General features: G+C 37.1%; 1 protein-coding gene across 2 annotated transcripts in view; it reads left to right on the top strand.

Moving 5' to 3' along the window:
- Positions 1-20,538, top strand: part of dock4a (dedicator of cytokinesis 4a) — a 75,645-nt gene that overhangs the window by 27,671 nt on the left and 27,436 nt on the right. For both annotated transcript variants that reach the window (XM_084396896.1, XM_084396897.1), the window contains 10 exons: positions 117-249; positions 966-1,054; positions 8,711-8,836; positions 9,747-9,871; positions 12,268-12,430; positions 12,570-12,676; positions 14,269-14,425; positions 16,554-16,651; positions 16,746-16,829; positions 17,802-17,902. In XM_084396896.1, coding sequence (XP_084253022.1) covers positions 117-249; positions 966-1,054; positions 8,711-8,836; positions 9,747-9,871; positions 12,268-12,430; positions 12,570-12,676; positions 14,269-14,425; positions 16,554-16,651; positions 16,746-16,829; positions 17,802-17,902 — 1,183 coding nt within the window. The remainder of the gene's footprint in view (positions 1-116; positions 250-965; positions 1,055-8,710; positions 8,837-9,746; positions 9,872-12,267; positions 12,431-12,569; positions 12,677-14,268; positions 14,426-16,553; positions 16,652-16,745; positions 16,830-17,801; positions 17,903-20,538) is intronic.

Raw genomic sequence — 20,538 nt, 5'->3', positions numbered from 1 at the left:
GACAGTGCTATGTGTTCTTTGAGGCAGAATAAGAAAACGTCTCTTTTTATGTTGCAATCGCATATGTATTTATTCTCAGACAAGCAGTGTGTGATCCACAATGTGTGTGTTTGCAGGGCGAATGGTCGCAGGAGAGAAGAAGAGTGTGAGTAACACACAGTACAAACGTCCATACGGATGTGCCGTGATTAGTGTGGCCGACCTGTTAACGGCTGACTTCAAGGACGATCACTTGTTAAAGATCTACTCGTGAGTATCACACCCTAACTTTTTGAATCTAATTAATGTACAATCCATTTTTTAGGACTGGGTGATATAGCGATTTTCTTTATATATAAATATGTACAGTATATATATATTTCACCCTATTGACGATATGCATCTGCATATTTATGTATTTGCTCTGAAATTTCTGAAATATTAAGGGCTTCAAACGTGTTTATATATATATATATATATATATATATATATATATAATTTAGACCAGACCCCTTATTTAGGCAATCATATTTAAAATGTTTTATCCTAGAACTAAATTACAGAAAATTTGCCTACATACATTTTTATAAAATATAGTTTTGAATTGATTCATTCAATAATATTGAATCGATTTAAATAATTTAAAATTGATTAAATGAATTGAATTTACAATCTCTAGCCGATTTACAACAGCTTAGACAGAATTAAAGAAGCAAATTGATGCACCGATGCACCAATAAATTTTTTTCATACTGTAAATTATTATTTATATTATTTGTATTATTTTAACTTTTAATTTCTTGGGTTTTTGCTTTGTTCTATTTTTAATAATTTAATTTCTTTATCCGAATTGAAACTTTGAATTAATTAACTAAAAAGAATTAAATGTGCCATCTCTAAATGAAAATCATTTTCAAATGTATCACACAGCCCTCACTGTAAGTGGTTGAAATTCATAGTAAACTTGTGGTGCATTACATTCACAGATGTAACACAGAGAGCGAGTGGTACCAAATCCATGACAGTATTATCAGGAAGGTCAGCTCACGATACAGCCATATTGGCTCAAATACAGGTAAGTTCAATTTTAATTTCACTTGTCTTGCTAAAGGGATAGTTCAACAACCCATAAAAATACTTTAAAGTGTAACTTTGCTGATTTTCAACCAGCTTTGTATTGTTACAATGTCTGTGGTGTATGTAAATGAACAATGTTTACTCTTTGTCCATGTTATTTGGTAGGGATGTCCCGATCAGGTTTTTTTGCCCCTCGAGTCCGAGTCATTTGATTTTGAGTATCTGCCGATACCGAGTCCCGATCCGATACTTAATACATAAAAAAAAAGAATAAAGAAGAGCGAAAAAACAGATCCAGGATGTTCCTTATTTTTTATTTAATTCACCTTATTTTAACATTCAACAACTCTGTTAACAACAGAGCACTTCTGTGAGGTAGCTTGAACAATCAAGTAATAAATTAATTCTTCACTTTTGGACTTTAGTGCAACAGTAAATATAAAAAAAGTCTAATATATAAACAAATAGCACCTCAACTTAAAATACCCGGTAGGCATGTAAACAAATAAAAAATAAAAGTGCCACAGTGTTTGCAAAGCCAGTAATGTGCTTTTAGGAACTGCACTCCTAACTCTTACGCCGGTTTCACTCTGCACTGTTAGCAGAGCGTGCAGCGCGTATTTTTTTCGCCGCCCATGTTAACAACAGATTAAACTAGTCTTTACAGCATTCACACCGTGCGCAGAGGAGGCGCGGCCGTGCGTAGCAGAGCAGAAGTGCCGCGATCGTTTCGGCGCCGAGTCTAATTTTAAATACACCGCAGTTTTATCCAAAAAGTGCATTGATGATATCTATTGTGTTTTAAACAGTCAATCAAATGACCAACAGCAATTTAAAAAGAAAACAAATGTCCAAAAACAAACTTGTTGCCATAACAATAAAAACAAAGATGAACCAAAAGTTATATGAAATTATTAATAAAATAAGCTTCTTGACAAGTCTTTTCTCTTAAATGTATTTGAAAACGAAATACTCTGTCTGTAGCCTACCCAACCCGCGGTTCAGGCGCGCGTGACAAACGCTGCCAGTGTGAAAGCAAAACGCGCGTGTCCTGCTCCTGCTCACCATATGCACTGCTCCTGCGCTGCTTACGCTCTGCTAACGCGTGCAGTGTGAAACCAGCGTAACTCTGTGCCACCGCATAACAATATATGTGTTAAAAAATAATGAGAATATATATACATATATATCCGAGTCCTGATCGGGAGGTAGCGTCCGATTCCGATCGAGTCTGAAAACACGTGATCGGGCCCGATTTCCGATCACTTGATCGGATCGGGACATCCCTATTATTTGGCACATTTATTTGGCAGACTTCAAGGTTTTCTACAGGTTTTTCATGGATAGTCAATCATAGTTTCATGAACAGAAAATTGTATCGTACTTTACAGCATTATGGTAAAAATGAAACACTATGGCAACAGTTTTCTTACCTGTACGTGACAGTGTTTTGCTTTGAGTGGAACTGTCAGTTTTTCCCCTCTGTTTGGCCTAAAACACTGTTTTTAAAATGCTGACAAGGACAAATTTCAAAATGATGGTCTGTTCCTCGCACAGTTTTCACACAATTTCCATTTTTTGGTGAACTGCCCCTTTAAAGAACATTTTGTCTGTCATAGCAACAGTGTTTTTCTAAACCAATTGATCCATTTAATTGAAGTATTCAAATCGTACCAAATCATGCTGCAGAATTTCTTTTCTTCTTGCTCTTAAGATATAAATAGCAGAACTCTTTACAGTGAAATGCCGGGTTTTCTCCTAGCAACAGGTTCTGAACAGCAGAAGAAGCCTGCAGTCAAAGCATCCATATGTATTCAATAGAGAGACCGAGCAGAGCTGTTATTCAGGCGCTTTTGTTTTTATGACGTCTGTGTGACTCAAAGAGCTGCAGTTTTAAGCATGTTGTTTCAGTATGTGGTGGCTACGATGTTTGTTTGGAAATTGTTTACTGGCTCAAATCAAAAGAGCGCACCTCTGAGTCTCTGTGATATTCTGATCTTTAGATATGGCTCAAGCCTCTACTTCAATGTAAGTACTGTATATTGGATTTTTTTCAGTAGTTTTACCATTCACCAGGTAAAAATTTATAATCATTAAGGTCAGCCTTGTGTCAAATCAGACAGAATTAAAGAGGACCTATTATGCTTTTTTATACATATCAGCTTTCTTTAGTGTGTAATGTTGCTCCAAAGTCACTCCAAAGGGAATTATTCTCTATGTCAGTGCGCACTGTTTCCGAACTCCCTAAAACGCCTCGATTGTAGTCTTGAGTTTTCTTCTGGGAACGAACACGTCACAATAATTCTTATTTAAATAATTCCCACCCAAGTCAAACGTGAAATAGGCGAGGCCTGGTTGAGTTGTGTTAGTAGTGTGTTGAAACTCGCGGTTATTGTTAGGGGGCGTTACATTTACGAAACGGTTAAGCGGTTGACTAATCACAACAAACTGATCCAGCCGACCAATCAGAGCTCATTGCACTTTTCAGAAGGAGGGGCTTCATAGAGACCGTAACTAAACAGAGCGTTACTGACAGACTGGGAAGAGAGGTGCTGCAACAATGTAAAATAATGTTTTTTTTTAAATATTCAAGCAAAACTACTCTAGTAGACCCCAAAATCAAGCAAGAAGCAAGTTCTTTAAAGAAGCAAGTAGCTGCACTGATTCAGATTTTGTATAATATTTCATATAAATTGACATAAATTGACTTGTACTATATATTGTATAAATTATATATGTGTAAATGATCATCTATTTTATTTAGTATAATTAAAAAAAAAATTGTAAACTGTATTTATATTGTATTCATTATTTTGTTTTATTTTTAATAATGTTTTCTTTGATTTGTTTATATAGCATTTGGTTTTTTTCCGTTTTGTGTCGTAACACAATTTATTATTTAGCCAAAATTGTTTTTTGTTCTCTAATTGACAATGTTGACTACCTAAGAAAATCTTGTGGCTTCTGGTTAACTTTTGGTCTACAGGTCCTTTCTTATGGGAGAATCCACCTTCCAATGACTGACGCACATTGAAACAGGATAGGATGGGAATTACACACTTCAGCTTTAAAATTAGTCGAATCCAAAAAACAGACCTTTAATTAATTCAGCTAGATCTTTATCAGCTGGTAAATGTGATCCAGTCATCTGCAGTAATTCAGTTAATGATTGTGGATGACCATTAGTACTAATCAGTCACACACAGATCGGCTATCAGTGTGAACTAGAACGCCATATTGATCGCGTGCACAGAGAGCAGCAGTTGACCCTTTTCATTGTCTGTCATTGTTGTCCCTTGAGATGTTTTGAATGAGCAAATCGCCAGTGCTTCCTCACTAATCGCTTGTATAAAAGCCTAATTACTGTTATTGATTTTATTGCTGGGTTAAAAGGCTAACAGAAAAAAAAGAAACAACAATGTTCGCTTTAGGTTTAAAAAGGCAAACAGATGAAAGCGCATTGTGTTGTGTTGTTGATGCCATGTTTTGTGGAGGTGGTGGAGTAGTAGTTATGCAATCTTGGTGTGCATCATCTCGCAAGTGGTTTCAAAATGAATGGACTGCTGGCGATTTCACTCGTGTGGGCAGCTTACTCTGAATACATTACCAAACCATAATGAAGCCATGATGCTTCCAGAGCTTATAAACACATCAAACCTAATCTATGCAACCCAAACCTTAAACATTACCCAGAATGCACTTGTGATGTCTGTTGTTTGTGATGAATTTCCTGCAGAATGGAAAAATCAAGGAACCTGAGGAAGCAGGAGGAAGAGGGCCAAAAAAAACAAAAAAAAACTGAGATAGTCAAAAAAGCCAATCTAGCAGGAAGTAGATTATGCAGTTTCTTTCGTGTCAGTCTAAACCGTAGGCCGTGTCCCTCAGCAGATGTACAGAAGGGTTACTCTTGAGATGAAAGTCATTCAGACAAATGAAGGAATGGGAATGGGCGAAATTTCCATCTGTAAGAACTCAACATCTAGCTTGGCTTTGTGATTAAATTACTCAAAAAAAGAAAAAAGAAAAGAAAAAGAGTTTCTTCAAAGAGACTTGGGACTTTAAAGTGTAAATCTAGTGCACGGATGTCAGAATCATTGGCTTTCATCAGAAGTATAAATGAGGGAGGCAGAGAAATGCGTGTCATTAAGTGTGTTGGGACACAATAAAATATCACTGATTCGATGGAGCCGTAATGGTAACTAGCACAAATGTTACAAATGGGAATTAAGGCACCGGGTTACCCATAATTCATTTACTCAAGAGGCAGTCGGCTCATTCCTGTTATGCTGGACCTTTTGAACTCTGTAACTTTAAAAAAAAAAACAGTTTTTTTTATAACTTTTTCATTGTAACTTCAGATGAAACTTTCACAGGGTGGAAATAAAACAAAATGAGGCTGTTGTTTAGAAGGATTGAGAGTTATGTTACGCGTGTCTGAAATTTGTATTAAATTTTAATAATAGGATGGTGATTCTGTCACAAACTGCTCTGAAACACGGGTTGAGGATCCAAACGCTGCTTTTATTAGGGGTGGAAAGCACGGGCAAACGGGAATCCAGAAAATCGGGATAGCGCTCAAAAATGCAGTGTGACACGTACAAGACTTCGCAACGAGTGACTGAATAAACAGGGCTGGTATAGGCCGCGTTAAAGGGTAACTAAACCCTAAACCAACTTTTTTTAGTTAAAGGAGTCATAATGTAGAAATTTCACTTTTCCACGAGAATCAATGTATGTTATGATTGCATAATGATTGTACACTGGCCGGGAAGCCGATATTTAAAAGTGAAGCGTTTGTTTACCTCAGGGTTTGTAAAATAGGCCACGTGCACGCGCACGAAAAAACGAGATTTTGATTTCTTCCCCTTCTTGACGTCAAGACGGGGGAGGATATACCAAATATGGACACAGCAAACCTATGCCGCGGGAAGCCCGCCCCTCTCCCCCTCTCCCCCTCAGATTCAGTTTAGTCGACTCGCGAAAGATGGAGAAACCGAGTGCACACCTGAGATGCTCTGTGGGTGACTGCCACAAACAACATGCAAATGTGTTTTATCTACCAAAAACGGACGAAACTATCAGGGAACAGTGGAGGAAATTCATTTTTAATGACGCTGTCCCAACAACTCTTTCAAGTGGCGTATCGTTAGGTGTGTGCGCTAAACATTTTACACCGGAATCATTTACAAATTTGGGGCAATATCAGGCGAACTTGGCCTCGAAGCTCCGTTTGGGAAAAGGTGCCATCCCAACCATCAGGGACTTGCCAGAAATTGAAAAGGTAAAACTGTGTTTTTATTGCTCTACTGTGGTTAACAAATAGCAGCTAACTGCTAATGCGGCTATTGTATGTAACGTTACCTTCGAGGTAAACAAGGGGAATGGACTCTACGAATGCTAGCCACATCTTTCCACTTTGTTTTACACTAGCAGCTACAGTAGTGACGGTACAGGAGTCCATGCTCAGTGGCTAAAACTGTTTAAATGCAAGTATGAAAACAATATACCACTAAACATTATTAGCCAAACTCATGCAAAACATGCAGTTTGAAAATAGCTTTCAGTTAGTGGGGCTTCTGTAAGAATGTATCTGGAAATGGTGTATTTTTTCTACGACCAATCAACGCGCCCCTCATTTGCATTATTATAATGACCGTCCACGACAGCCAAAACATCGCATCAGATCTCGCGAGACAATAATGCCTTTAGAAATAAGGGTCTGAGGAGCTCTGTGTTTATTTTTTTTCCACTTTTCTTTTTTAGAAGTGCCTGAAAGACTATAATAGAGCATTGGGTATCCAAGGTAACACAACATTATGACTCCTTTAATGATCTGTAAGAATGGGGCTTTATTAGTGCTGTTCATTGATTCGAGTAACTTTTTTGACATTTGGGTATAAAGTGTTTTAATTCTACAATATATGGTGTAAAAACGTCTGAGTGCTGCCCTCTTCAGGTTGAACGGTGGCTACTGGAGTTGAATTTTCCTACTGGATGTTTGCGGTACTACGTGACGTAAGCAGGTTCCAGCTCACCACACCCTTGGTACGAGCTCACCACATCCTTGGAACGAGTTAGTGTAGATTTATCTATATTTAGTACAGTGGTCAGGAGCGTATGTAGGTGTAGTGTTGCTGGTTGCAACAGCACTGCTGGACTGCATAGCATTAGCTTTCCAGCAGACTTGGAAATTAGGCGCCAGTGGTTGCATGCACTTGGCCTGGAAGACCGTGAGTTCCCGCCTAGAGCTCAAGTGTGCAACCTGCATTTTACGCGGGATTGCTTCTCCAGCGCAATAGAGGTGGAAATGGGCTTCTCCACACAGCTCGCGCTGAATAGCGACGCAGTGCCAAACGCTGCTCCTCCTGCATGGACTCCACCACCGCAGCAATCTTGATGTGAGTGATCACATATATTTTAATCACAATTTATGGTTAGGCTAAAGTTAATCCTCTGGGGTCGACAAACGCGCCGGCGCATTTTGCTGGATTTTTTCCGCATAGCGGCAAAATATGAATATGCCTACAGAGAGCGCGCGCTATTGACATCAACTCGTTAAAACTCATCAGATGCATGTACTTTACGTCGTCTTGCGACCCTGTGAGTCACTCTCCATTTTAGAGTCTGGTGTACTCAGGTGTAGGCCCCCTCGCTCAGCCCCGCCCTCGGATCGTCCCCTCTATCTCCACTGGGGTCTGCCCACTTTTTCAGCATTTTTCAAATATTGCCAGTGGGTGGAGTCAGGCTCTGACCAGGGGTTTAGTTACACTTTAACAAGGCTAATGACACACAGGTGGAAGTAATCAAACAATGAGCCCAGGCAATGGGTTATGGGAAGTGTAGTTCAAGGATACGGGAAGAGTGCCCTCTAGTGGAAATCAAGGGCGCTCCAGCTGCTGGATTTAACAGATAATGTCTGCAAACTGGGTGGAATGTTTCAAAGAGAGTCAAACCACAAAACATTACAACATTTATCAAATTCATTGCTGATACTTACTGATGTGTGTGCGGTTGCTTTCCCAACAAAAAGTATGTCACTTCCTGGTGGATGATGTAGTTAACTAGTTAAAGTGATTGTGTGAAAGTAACAGGGTGGAAGTGATATTGAAGACACAGGGAAAAATATAGAAAAATGAAAAGTGCAGTGATATTTATGCTCTGCAAATCTAGTCATTTCAATAGGAATCCACGCAAACTGGAATTTTCTGAGAGGGCGAAACATTTACCCATGCAGATTTTCTGACTGATTCAAGATTTTTCACATGAATTTGCCACGTTGACCAATAGATGGCTCCTTGGTTTAAAAGTGACTTCTGTGTGAGCGGTGCTTTATACATCGCTACACTATTGACAATACACAATGTTTTTTTCCCCTAATGTGAAAAATATTTTGTTGTGAGATTTGCGTTCTATTTCATAATAAAATGCTGGTTTATAAGTAGTGAAACTATTTACTCAGCTGTGGAGCTATTTATAATAGACCCAATAAAGTGTGATTGAATAGTACACATTCCGTTAGGATTATGTTCTAATGTTCCAGACATGCTTCACTAACCAGGAAGTACAGCTGTTTTTGTTGGCAGACTCTCATGTTACAGTATTGTCAGATGTTACCGCAAAAGTTCATTAAAATGCGCTTGTGTTTATTTTCTAGGCCTTAATGTCTCTCTTCAGCTCCTACACGGGGATATGGAGCAGATTCGTAAGGATTACATGCGTCTTTTCACCCGGAACGTCTCCATTACGAAGAGGCTGGGTTTCTCTGATATCATCATTCCAGGTGGGATAATCACGTTTTATTGTCATTATGCTGCTTATTTTACATCCCACTACCATTGAATTTATGTTTATACAAATTAAAGCTCTAGCTTTACAGTATCTTTTGTCATTCAACGACATCATGGTAATGTGGCCGCTCGGTGGCCTCTGTTGTAATGGCTTAATCATGTCATTATGCAGTAAATTAATTGCTTTGCAGTGTGAATACAGGCTTTACAGGAGATTTTTATTTATTTTATTGAATTACCATGAACTTTAAGATTATATAACAGTGTCATTTATACAATAATATAACTAAAGATAGTGCAGTCTGAAAAATAATGGCGATGTTGTGCAAAATCAGATGTTTACAGGATGTTCTTGTTTTGCTCACTGTCACATAATGTACATACGTACACAACTAAAGGACAAAAGCAGTGGGAGTTATTCATGGCAAAAATGGCTTGTTTTCTGTTCTCTTTTTACATAATGCATTGGTTTGGCCACATTTTATATGACATTAGCTTTCACACCCTCAGTTGGCGATGAAGCACCTTTGAGCCATATGTGTTGACAGACTAATTAGAAATGTTTTGTGGTGTTTCTAACATCTCTGAGGAGCTGAAATGTATTGACTAAAAAGTGTGGGTTGCCAAAAGAAACATTTTTGTTGTCCTCCCTAGATTGTATAGATAGACTGTATGTATACAGGTATATGCCTTACATAAATACATACAACAATATTGTATTGAAATACATTGTAAACAAAGTGTTCATGGTCACTTTTCAATGTATCAGCACACAATAGAATAAAATCCAAATCCATTTTCAGCAACCTCTCCTGATAGGGTGATTTCAACACCCGATAACCGCCTGAAAGTGCTGTGCTGGTTGAAAAAGATTTACGAGATACTGTTATCTTCCTTCTGCAGGTGAAATAAGAAATGATCTGTATGTGACCATTGAGAGGGGTGAATTTGAGAAAGGTGGAAAGAGCGTGGCACGTAATGTGGAAGTCACCGTGTATCTGCTGGGAGGTGATGGGCAGCTGCTGAAGGTGAGAACCGTGTCATTTGTGTCCTGCGTATAAATGAATAAATATGTCTCTCTCACTTTTAGATTTTAGATATTTTATTTCAATCTTTTCATCAATATTATTAACTTGAGTTCAACTCTTGTCTTGAAGTAGAAGTGTATTTTAGCAGAGTTTTAAGCATTGAACTTTAAAAACGTGAACCATAATTAAAAATATTAAACTTCAGTAATGATAATTTTTTTCTTAATAAAAGAGAATATTTAGTTGTTTTTTTAACAATAATATATATTATAAATATGAATAATAATTGTATTTATAAAGGCCCATAAGTTCTTGATAACATCAGCAGAGAAGTAATTTAGTTTTTTTTATATTTAATGGTTTCATTTTTTTTTTTTTACTTTGTTCTGAAATAGATTTTAAAGTCAATATTATGTTGACCAACAATGACACATAATCATGCTATTTTTTTCTTTTTATACAGTTGCAGTTTTCAAAAGTTTTTGTTATTGTAAAATTAACTGAATAAATAATATAAAAATGCATATACAGTTGTGGTCAGAATTAATGGCACCCCTGGTAAATATGATAAAAAATGGCTGTAAAAAGTAAATCTGCATTGTTTATCCTTTTGATCTTTCATTAAAAAAAAAACTTTCATTGAAGTAAAAGAATTGAAAGTGGGGGGGAAATCACATTATGAAATAAATGTTTTTCTCCAAAACACGTTGGCCACAAATATTGGCACCCCTAGAATTGGTTACGAGAAAAATATCTCTGAAGTATATTCCCATTAATATTTACCTTTTTTTTTTTTTTTTTTTTAGCACACCAGGGTGACTAGGAATATGAAATTGTCTAGCTATGACTTCTTGTTTCACAGGAGTTTAAATATGAGGAAACACAAAGGCCAAATTCCCTTAATCATCCATCACAATGAGTAAAACCAAAGAATATAGTTCTGATGTGCATCAAAAGATTGTTGAACTTCACAAAATAGAAAGTGGCTGTAAGAAAATAGCTAAAGCCATTTCCACCATCAGGGCAATAATTAAGAAGTTCCAATCAACTAAAGATGTTACGAATCTGCCAGGAAGAGGACGTGTGTCTATATTGTCTTAATGCACGGTGAGGAGGAAAGTTTGAGTGGCCAAAGATTCTCCAAGGATCACAGATGGAGAATTGCAGAGATTAGTTGAGTCTTGGGGTCAGAAAGCCTATTAAAAAAAACAACAACAACCCCTACATCCCCACATGTTGTTTGGGAGGGTTTCAAGAAAAATCCTCCTCGCTCCTCCAGAAATAAACTCCAGCATATTCAGTTGTCAGACACGACTGGATCTTCAAAAAGAACTGGATTCTGTGGTCAGATAAAACAAAAAAAGAGCTTTTTGGCAGCAAAGCCACCAGATGTGTTTGGTGCAAACAGGGATGAAGAGTACCCCATGCCTACGGTTAAATATACAGCTGGATCTTATATGTTGTGGGCCTTTTTTTTGCTGGAGGTCCTGGACTTTTTGTTCAGATGGTATTATGGATTCTAACAAATACCAACAGATAAAAAATCTAAACGTTACGGGCTTATAATGGGCCGTGGTTGGATCTTCCATCAGGACAACGGTCCAAAACAAACATCAAAATCAGCACAAAAATGTGTTACAGAACACAAAATGAAGCTTTTGCCATGGCCGTCCCAGTCCCTGACCTGATGAGTGGGCTGAACTGAAGAGAAGAAGCAGCAACATGGATCTGGGAATCTGAAGGATCTGGAGAGATTCTGTATGGAGGAATGGTCTCTGATCTCCTGTCAGTTGTTCTCCAAACTCATCAGGCATTATAGAAGAAAACTCAGAGCTGTTATCTTTAAATAAGTATTTAATAAAAGGCTGCCAATATTTGTGGCCAACACGTTTTGGAGAAAAACATTTATTTCATAATGTGAAATAATCCCCCCCACACACACACTTTCAATTATTTTACTTCAATGAAAGGTGAGATTTTTGCAAAACTTTTGAATGAAAGATCAAAAGGATAAACAATGCAGATTTATTTTTTACAGCCATTTTTGATCATATTTACCAGGGGTGCCATTAATTCTGACCACAACTGTATTTATTTATTTATTTATTTATAGTTGTTTTTCTATTTTTTTTTTTTTCAAAATATTTTTTTGGGTTATTGTAAAAAATAACTTTAAATAAATAAATAATATTTATTTTATTATAAATTAATTAATTAATTAATTACTTAAAAGAGCATTTTGGGTTTTCAACTTTTTGCCCAAAATGTACAAAATCATCATATAATTTTCCATTCATGATTACTTCAATGATATTATGCACTGTTGAACGGTTCACAATATGAAATATTAAAAATGTTAGGGTCAGTTTCATGTTCTCTATGTCTCTGTCTCTCAGGGTCTGGTTTGTTGCGGTTCCGGGGAGCCAGGGGTAGATGAGCACCGCTCTTTTGTCCTGTATCACAGTAACAGCCCTCGCTGGGCCGAACAGATCAAACTGCCCATTCCTCTGGAGATGTTTCATGGCACACACTTGCGCTTCGAGCTCAGGCACTGCTCCAGTAAGACTGCGCTATGCTTCACATGCACTTTTTTCTTGAACATTGATTTTACGTCCACTTGTTATTCCACCCTCTGAGATTTTAGACGTTCCCAATATTGACTCATTTCACATAACCACTGTTCTCTCTGTTCATGCAGCAAAGGAGAAAGGTGAGAAGAAGCTTTTTGGCTTCTCTTTTGTCCCTCTGATGCAGGACAATGGGAGACCGCTGCCTGATGGGACGCATGAGCTCATTGTCCATAAGGTACTGTGTGTCTGTGAATCTTTCTCTAAGTATACGAATCTTATTATTATATATAAAATATATAAATAATGATCATTGTGTTTTATTAACAGTGAAGTCAAAATGTAATTGGCACATTTGAAATTAGTACATTTGAAAGCAACTGAAATGGACCTCAAGTTCTGCAAAATTCTGAAAAACAAAAAGGCTATTATTAATTTAATATGATATAATATGCCATAATATAATAATGCTTATCTAATAATGTTATTAAAAATAATTCAGTATTAATTCAGATTTTATCAATTCAGACTCAAACCGATCTCTGAATCAGTACATTTAGAATTTTTTATAAAATATTTGAGCAAAATTTAAGTCAGGGGGGTCTGGGAAAAAGAAATATATAAATAAAATTAAATGTATTAATACATTGAATCCAAATTATTAAAATATTTATGTGTAAATAAATAATATAATAGATTGTAATAAACTGAGAGAATTTGCCATTACCGATTTGTCCTGACTGGTTAATCATGAGATTAATGACAGTTACTTTGCTATATTTTATGTTATATTTAATGTTTCTCCTCAGGTTTATACATTTTACAGTACACTAATTGTGGGTAGAAAAAAGGGTACAGATATATACATATATATAAATATTTTCCAGATAATATTGTACACGCATTAACACACATTAGCATTAACATTAGCATTACACATTAACATTACATGTGATTAGTTAGGAAAGGAGTACCTCGCAAAATGAACATCATATTTAGGGGTCCGTGGCATCAAAAAGTTTGAAACCTTTGAAAAACTATGCCTTTTGAATGTTTGTGAGGTCAAAATCCCAGCCACACGATCAAAAATGAATTGTTCTGGCTCCATTTTTTCCTTATTTGACCCTCTGGTGCTGCTCATGTGGCGATTTTGTATTTTAATTAAATAAATGCACTATATTTTAGTTTGATAATGTTTTTGTTTAATATTTTTTATTTTTAGGGGATTTTATGGTAGTAAATTAAATTATTATGATCCATTCATTACCTTTTAACCACTTTTTGAGCATAGACCTGAAAATGAAATCTCCAACTTAAACTGTCATAAATATTGAATGCTTTGAAACACCGATTTAAGTTTGGTCTCTTTTTAGCTGAAGTAAAAAAAAAAAATTAAAAGTGAAAAAAAGTTACAGACGTTTAAATTTGTCATTATGAAAAATGCATAAAATACTATTTTAAATCAAAGCCATAAATCTAAACAAGTTGTGGTCCAAATTTGAGGTTGATATCTCCAAAAATGTGCTTTCAGAGATGAAATTCACTTCCATTTCGTTTCCAATGTAGTCATTATTGGCCGCAAACAGTTGAAGTGTGACTATTTTTTTCTGAACCATTTAACCTTCTCAAATCATGTCCATGATTTTTTTGTGCGTGTTCACAATCACATAGCAAGTGGCAAAACCTTTACCAAGTTTCGAACCATTCCGATGACGTAAAAAAACAAACCGTAAAACAGCACCAGAGGGTTAATACACAATCTATCCGATGGTCTCATTGTGTGTGTGTGTTATCAACATCTCATGCCTTTGAACTTCTCTCTCATAACAGTGTGAAGAGACAGCTGATCTTCAGGATCCTGCTCGGTACCTCAAACTGCCGTTTTCCAAAGCCAGCCTCCAGCCGGCCAACAACCAGACAATAAAGAACAGCAAAGAGTCCTTCTGGATCCAGTCGTCTCTCTGCTCCACTAAACTCACTCAGAATGGTGAGACAAAGTTCCTCCTCACAGTATGCCATAAAACCAAATTTTTGTAGATTTAAAATTTGCAATTAAGTTAAATCTGATCTGGGATAAACGCATCAAGAATCAAATTTCCAGTAAGTAAATAGTCTATTGTACTGGAAATTAACATCTCGGTCAGCTGTTCCATATGATCTCAAATCTGTCCCATCCAGGCTGTTGGAAAGCGGTGATTTCAGAAATACCGCTTGTCTTTGTGCCATATGGCCCCGTCTCTGCATCACGACCTTGATATTGTGATATATTGATCTGAGCCCTTCAGCAGGTGAATGTCATGGTAACAGTGGCAGAGAACCGTGAGGTCTGCGTTTGGAGCAGAGATCACAGCGGGCTGAGCCCACACCTGCCTCTGTTGACCTTGGAAGATCGCCCAGTGTCTCTGCGGCTCTGCCGTGCCTTCGCCCAACTGCACACTTATTAACTGCCATCTGGCTGTTATTTAACGAAGGCACTGATCCCAAGTTAGATTCAGTTTATATTGCATCTATACTCGGCTAAACTTTAAAAAGCCTGAAGCTTGAGACTGATTATATTCATCCTGACCTTTGAGCTATAATGAACTATAGACAAAACCACTTGCATAAATATTAAGTTGGGTTACACTTTATTAGTTACATTGTACTTACTCAAACAAGTACTGAGTAATATGAATTAACTGCAAGTACTTACTATAGAGTTACGGTTAGTGTTTGGTTTAGGGTTAGTTACTTGTTCATGTTGTAATGTGTAACTACGTCACCTTAAAATTAACCTTAAATGTTACCTTAAGGTGAATCATGTCTTTATTTCTTTGTTATTCTTGCATTGTCCCATCACATGTAAATGTTTTAAAAGGCACCTTTAAAGGTTCATAGATCATTTGACCAGTTGATTCGCCAGCGGTTGATTCACCAATGGTTCATATGATGCTGGTTAATTCGCCTAGAGTTGATTCACCAATGGTCGGTTTTGTACAGGTTGATTTGCCAGTGGTTGACACTTGACACCGATGATGATGGTTGATTCACCTTAGGTTGATTCGCCTAAGATTTACTACCGGTTGATTAACCAGTGGTTGATTCACCAATTGTTGATATGACAACGGTTGATTCGCGAATGGTTGGTTTTGTACTGGTTGATTCGCCAGCGGTTGACACCTATGATGACGGTTGATTCACCAGTGCTTGATTCACCAATGGTTGATTTGGTACTGGCTGATTCACCTACAGCTGATTCGTGAATGGTTGGTTTTGTACTGGTTGATGCCATTGATGACGGTTGATTCACCAGTGCTTTATTTGGTACTGGTTGATTCACCAGCTGTTGATTCGCCAATGGTTGATTTGGTACTGGTTGATTCACCAGCAGTTGATTCGCCAATGGTTGATTTGGTACTGGTTGATTCACCAGCAGTTGATTCGCCAGTGGTTGATTTGGGTCTGGTTGATTCACCAGCAGTTGATTCGCCAGTGGTTGATTTGGTACTGGTTGATTCACCAGCAGTTGATTCGCCAGTGGTTGATTTGGTACTGGTTGATTCATCAGCTGTTGATTTGCCAATGGTTAATTCACCAACAGTTGATTCACATGTGATTCATCAATGATTGATTTAGATTCGTCAATGATTCACCACTGAATATCAGAAATTGGCGAATCAACCACTAAAGAATTAACAATTGGCAAATCAACTGTCTGCAAATCAATTGCCAACATATTAACCAATGATTGATTCATCAGTGATTTATTTGGATTTGTCGATGGTTTATTCACCCAACAGTTGATTTGTCAGCAGGTGATTCATCAATGATTCACCACTGGTTTATATGTTGACAGTTGATTTGCCTGTTATTAATTTTTCAGCTGTTGATTTGCCAACTGCTGATATGAAAACAGGTTATTGGCCAGTGTTTGATTAAATAGTTGTTAATTCACTAGTGGTTGATTTGGCAACATTTGATCCGCAAAGGGATTTAACGGACTCATCAATGGTTGATTCACTAAAGGTTGAAACACAAACAGGTGATTTGACAATTGTTGACTCAGCCATTTTATTAATGAAACCCAATTTAAATGGTTAACCTTCAGAAGTGCATGTTTCTTGTGTTGTTTTCAGGTGACATGTTGGACCTGCTGAAATGGAGAATCAATCTGGACAGAATCCTTGACTGCCTCTCCAAACTCAAGGACATTGATGGCACTGAAATTGTTAAGGTATAAGCAACATACAGCAACTTTTACCACTGAAACTGCAGAAATAGCATAGAATATTTTTTGACTCTCTAACATTTTGATTCTCTCTGTACAGTTTTTACAGGACACTCTAGACACCTTGTTTGGGATTTTAGACGAGAGTCCCCAGCGGTATGGACTAAAGGTGTTTGACTGCCTGGTGAGTGATGTTTTGTTTAAACGTGAATGTGAATGTATAAAATGTAGACAATGCATTGCTCTCAAGTTTCTAGTTTCCACAGATACTCTACATGTTTTGACTGCAAACTCATACAAACTCATCCATCTCCTCCGCAAGGAGACAGTTTCTTGCTGTTAATGAGTACAAGATGCTTTCCTCATCTCTCCTCGACTGTGTAACCACGGTTACGTGCCAAATATGGCAACTCGTAAAATCCATTTTAGACTTCTCTTGCTATAATCCAACTCCTGTCCTCATATCCTCTTTATTTCAGGCAGAACAAAGTACTTCTAGCACATTAAAGCACATTTTAAATAAATTCTGCATGATTGAGTGTTCTCTTAGGCTTCATGGGAATTGTTTTATATAATAACTTTACTTTTTACTTGGCTCTCTGGAATATTTTATTCTGATTGGTCAATTGCTGCATTCTGCGGCCCATTCTTGGGCAATTGATTTCCTACAAAGCGGTGCTAGTTTCAAGTCTCATATCATTCCTCAGCTGCCTCCTTTTCACATAATAATATAGTTTAAACTGAAATCAATATATTTAATTTGGAATTATACACCAGATAATGTTTATTAACCGTTGATTTAGCGGTTGATTTATCACTGGTTGATTCATCAATGATTGATTCACCAGTGGTTAATTTGTTGATGTTTGATGTACAGTAATTTTTAATTCCTTAGTGGTTGATTCATCAGCTGTCAATATGAAATGGTTGATTCGTCAGTGTTTGATCTGACAATGGATTTAATGGATCTGCCAAACAGTTGATTCACAAATGGTTGATTCACCAAAGATTGTTACACTAGGAGGTGATTCGGAAACTGATTCGGCAGTTGTTGATTCTGCTGATCAGTATTGGAAAATAAACCAAATTATGTTCATATTTTTGCTAAAGTTAGCTTACGACCTTACTGAGGTGACGATTTTTGTTTTCTCCTCAGGTGCACGTTATAAATCTGCTGCAGGACAGCAAATTCCAGCTCTTCAAGCCCGTAATGGACAACTACATCGAGAACCACTTCGCTGGTGCTCTGTCCTACAGGTAAACATTAGGGGCGGGGAAAAACGATTCTGTTAAAAATCGCGATTCTTAAGACATACGTTTTGTTTAAAATTTAATTGTAACTGATGAAAAAACTTTCTGAAGACCGTTGTGTTCTCGTCTTTTGTGGCGTCTCACACAGAAAATGCAGCACACGTTTTTAAGATGCCAGTCAAGTCAACTTTTAAAATGTGTATCCCGAGACACGTGCTCTAGGTATTCGCCTTTCAAAAATGCTTGTACAATGCAAAATTTTGTGTTAAGAGAAAAAGGAAACAAAACTTTGGAATAGTTTCGTAGCTCAAGCTCTCTGAATGAAAGCAGTGTGTGTGTGTGTGTGTGTGTGTGTGTGTGTGTGTGTGTGTGTGCGGTGTGTTCTGGCCGTGCTGTCTGTCAGTAATGAGGCGTTGTGGTTGTGTTGTTGTGTGTGTGTGTGTGGGCAGTAGATGTGGTCTTTCTTCTGTAACGCACTGAAGTGTGGAGCATCAGTGTCAGAGCTGAGGTGGATGTGGGCGGCTTGCAAAAAACTCACTCTCACACTGTTCCCGTCACCCAGTTCCCATGATGCTGTGCTGTGTTTCTGTCCCGTGTCCCGTGTAATGCTGTTTCTTTGTTATTATTTTTTCTTCTTTTATTTTATTTCATTTTGCATTATGTGTTAAGTGCATTTTTACAATTCCTATTATGTTGTGATGCCTACATTCAAACATTTATTTTATTTTATTTATTTTGCATTGTATGCATTAGGTGTATATTTACATTTCTCACAATTTTGTGATGCCTAAATTAATTTTTTAATTTATTTTTTAATTTTTTAATTTATTAATTTATTTTATTTTGCAGTGCACATTAAGTGTGTTAACATATTGTTTTTTTATTTTATTTTGCATCGTGTGCGTTAGGCCTATGTTTACATAGTATTATATTTAATTGTTATATTTCACAAGAGACAGGAAAATCCCACTTTCAGACTGTTGTTTTTTTCACAGCCTGTTTTCAGGTTAATGTTATGTGCTTTGTAACCACACTCACACACACATACATTTTCACACTGCGCTGTGTTTCCCAGCATGCTCAAAGACACACTAAGGTTAATCTATAGTCAGGATGGATGCGGCGGCGAATTGGTGATTTGTCTCAGGGTTGTGAAAAACAGAGTCGCTGGGTTCAAACTGAGTGTCAATAATCCTGAAGTATCTAAAGTAAATGTAGCTGATGCTGCTAGGGCATTTACTGCTGTTATCGCTAGAGAATAAACAGTTGAGTCACATTATAGTGTTTAAATTTCCAATGCTAAGTAGTGTGAAATAAGAGGTCCGTATTACTTTAGCCATTTATGGCACAATTTGCTCATGAATTGAATCGGATCTAACGGAACAGATTTGATTTGATGTAACAGAACAGACTGAACTGAACAGAGCTGAACTTAAAGGCACACTATGCAAGATTTGTACCTTAATATAACAGTTTCAAAATAATTACGATGGTAAATGAACTCGTTGTAGGGCGAATCATCCCGATAGCAAGGGGAAGGGGGACGCCGCTGGCAAAACCAGCAATGCAGGTTTGAGAGGTGGCGCCCTGCCAAATCTCGCAAGAATCACGACTTGCTTTACGGCACAACGTCACATACATCAACAACATATGAAGCAGCCTCTATGGAAGACATTTCAGACGTGAATCATGGCGACGAAGAAAGCGTGGTCGGAAGAGTGCAGAGACGGCTCTGCGTGAGCGGTATTTACGACAGTAGCGTTAAATACAAGTACTCCACAGCGACTCTAGGGGTCGCTGTTTGAGAAAAACGGAAAGTGCGTAGTGTGCCTTTTATCAAACAAAACTAAATCGAACTGTATTGATTCTGTCTTAACAAAGCTGAATTAAATGAAAAAAGCAAACAAACAAAACTGAACCGATTTATATCACATTGAATCTGACTGAACAAACAACACAACTGAAAAGGTTTTTTAATTGACAACAGGCTGAACTGAAAAGAACTGAATTTAACTGATCTGAACCAAGCTGAAATGAATCAAGCAAAACTAAACTGAATCGAATCTATCTGAAGAAAGCTGAATTGAATTGAATCATACAAAACAAAATAGAAAGCTGAACTGAACTAAACCATTTCCAATCAAATTGAATCTGATCAAACTGAACTGAACTGTGTTGTCAGATCTTGGTGAATATAAATAGGATAAATAATATATAAAGATTAATCTTGATATGGTTAAAGACTATGATAAGACTATTTTTAAGGCAGTTGATTTTATCAGTGTGCTACAGTGTGTTTAATTAAGATCTAATTGGATTTCAAGTCAAATCTTTAGGGGGAATGAAAGCTAGTAGTACACTGTGGCTGACATTAATTGCAATCCCATGCTGGGAATGTTAAAAATGTTCTCCTTATGGCCAAATTACTCTCATGGGCCTCCAAAATCAACAAGAGGCTCATAAAGAGCCTCCAATTATTCCCCCATTTGTAATTAATCACAACATCCTTAAAACAACATAGCCAAATAGAAAAGTTTGACCAAAAGTAAACTATTCTCACTGTTATTTCCTCAAGTATTTTTTCCAGGTTTTCCAAGATTTTGACCCACTGTAGTCCACAGACTGTGAATATATGTACACCT

The sequence above is a fragment of the Rutilus rutilus genome (assembly GCF_951802725.1).
Source record: "Rutilus rutilus genome assembly, chromosome: 23".
In the NCBI taxonomy this organism is placed as follows: Eukaryota; Metazoa; Chordata; class Actinopteri; order Cypriniformes; family Leuciscidae; genus Rutilus; species Rutilus rutilus.
Note: the sequence above shows the minus strand (reverse complement) of the source record. Positions and strands in the feature narration are given on the sequence as shown.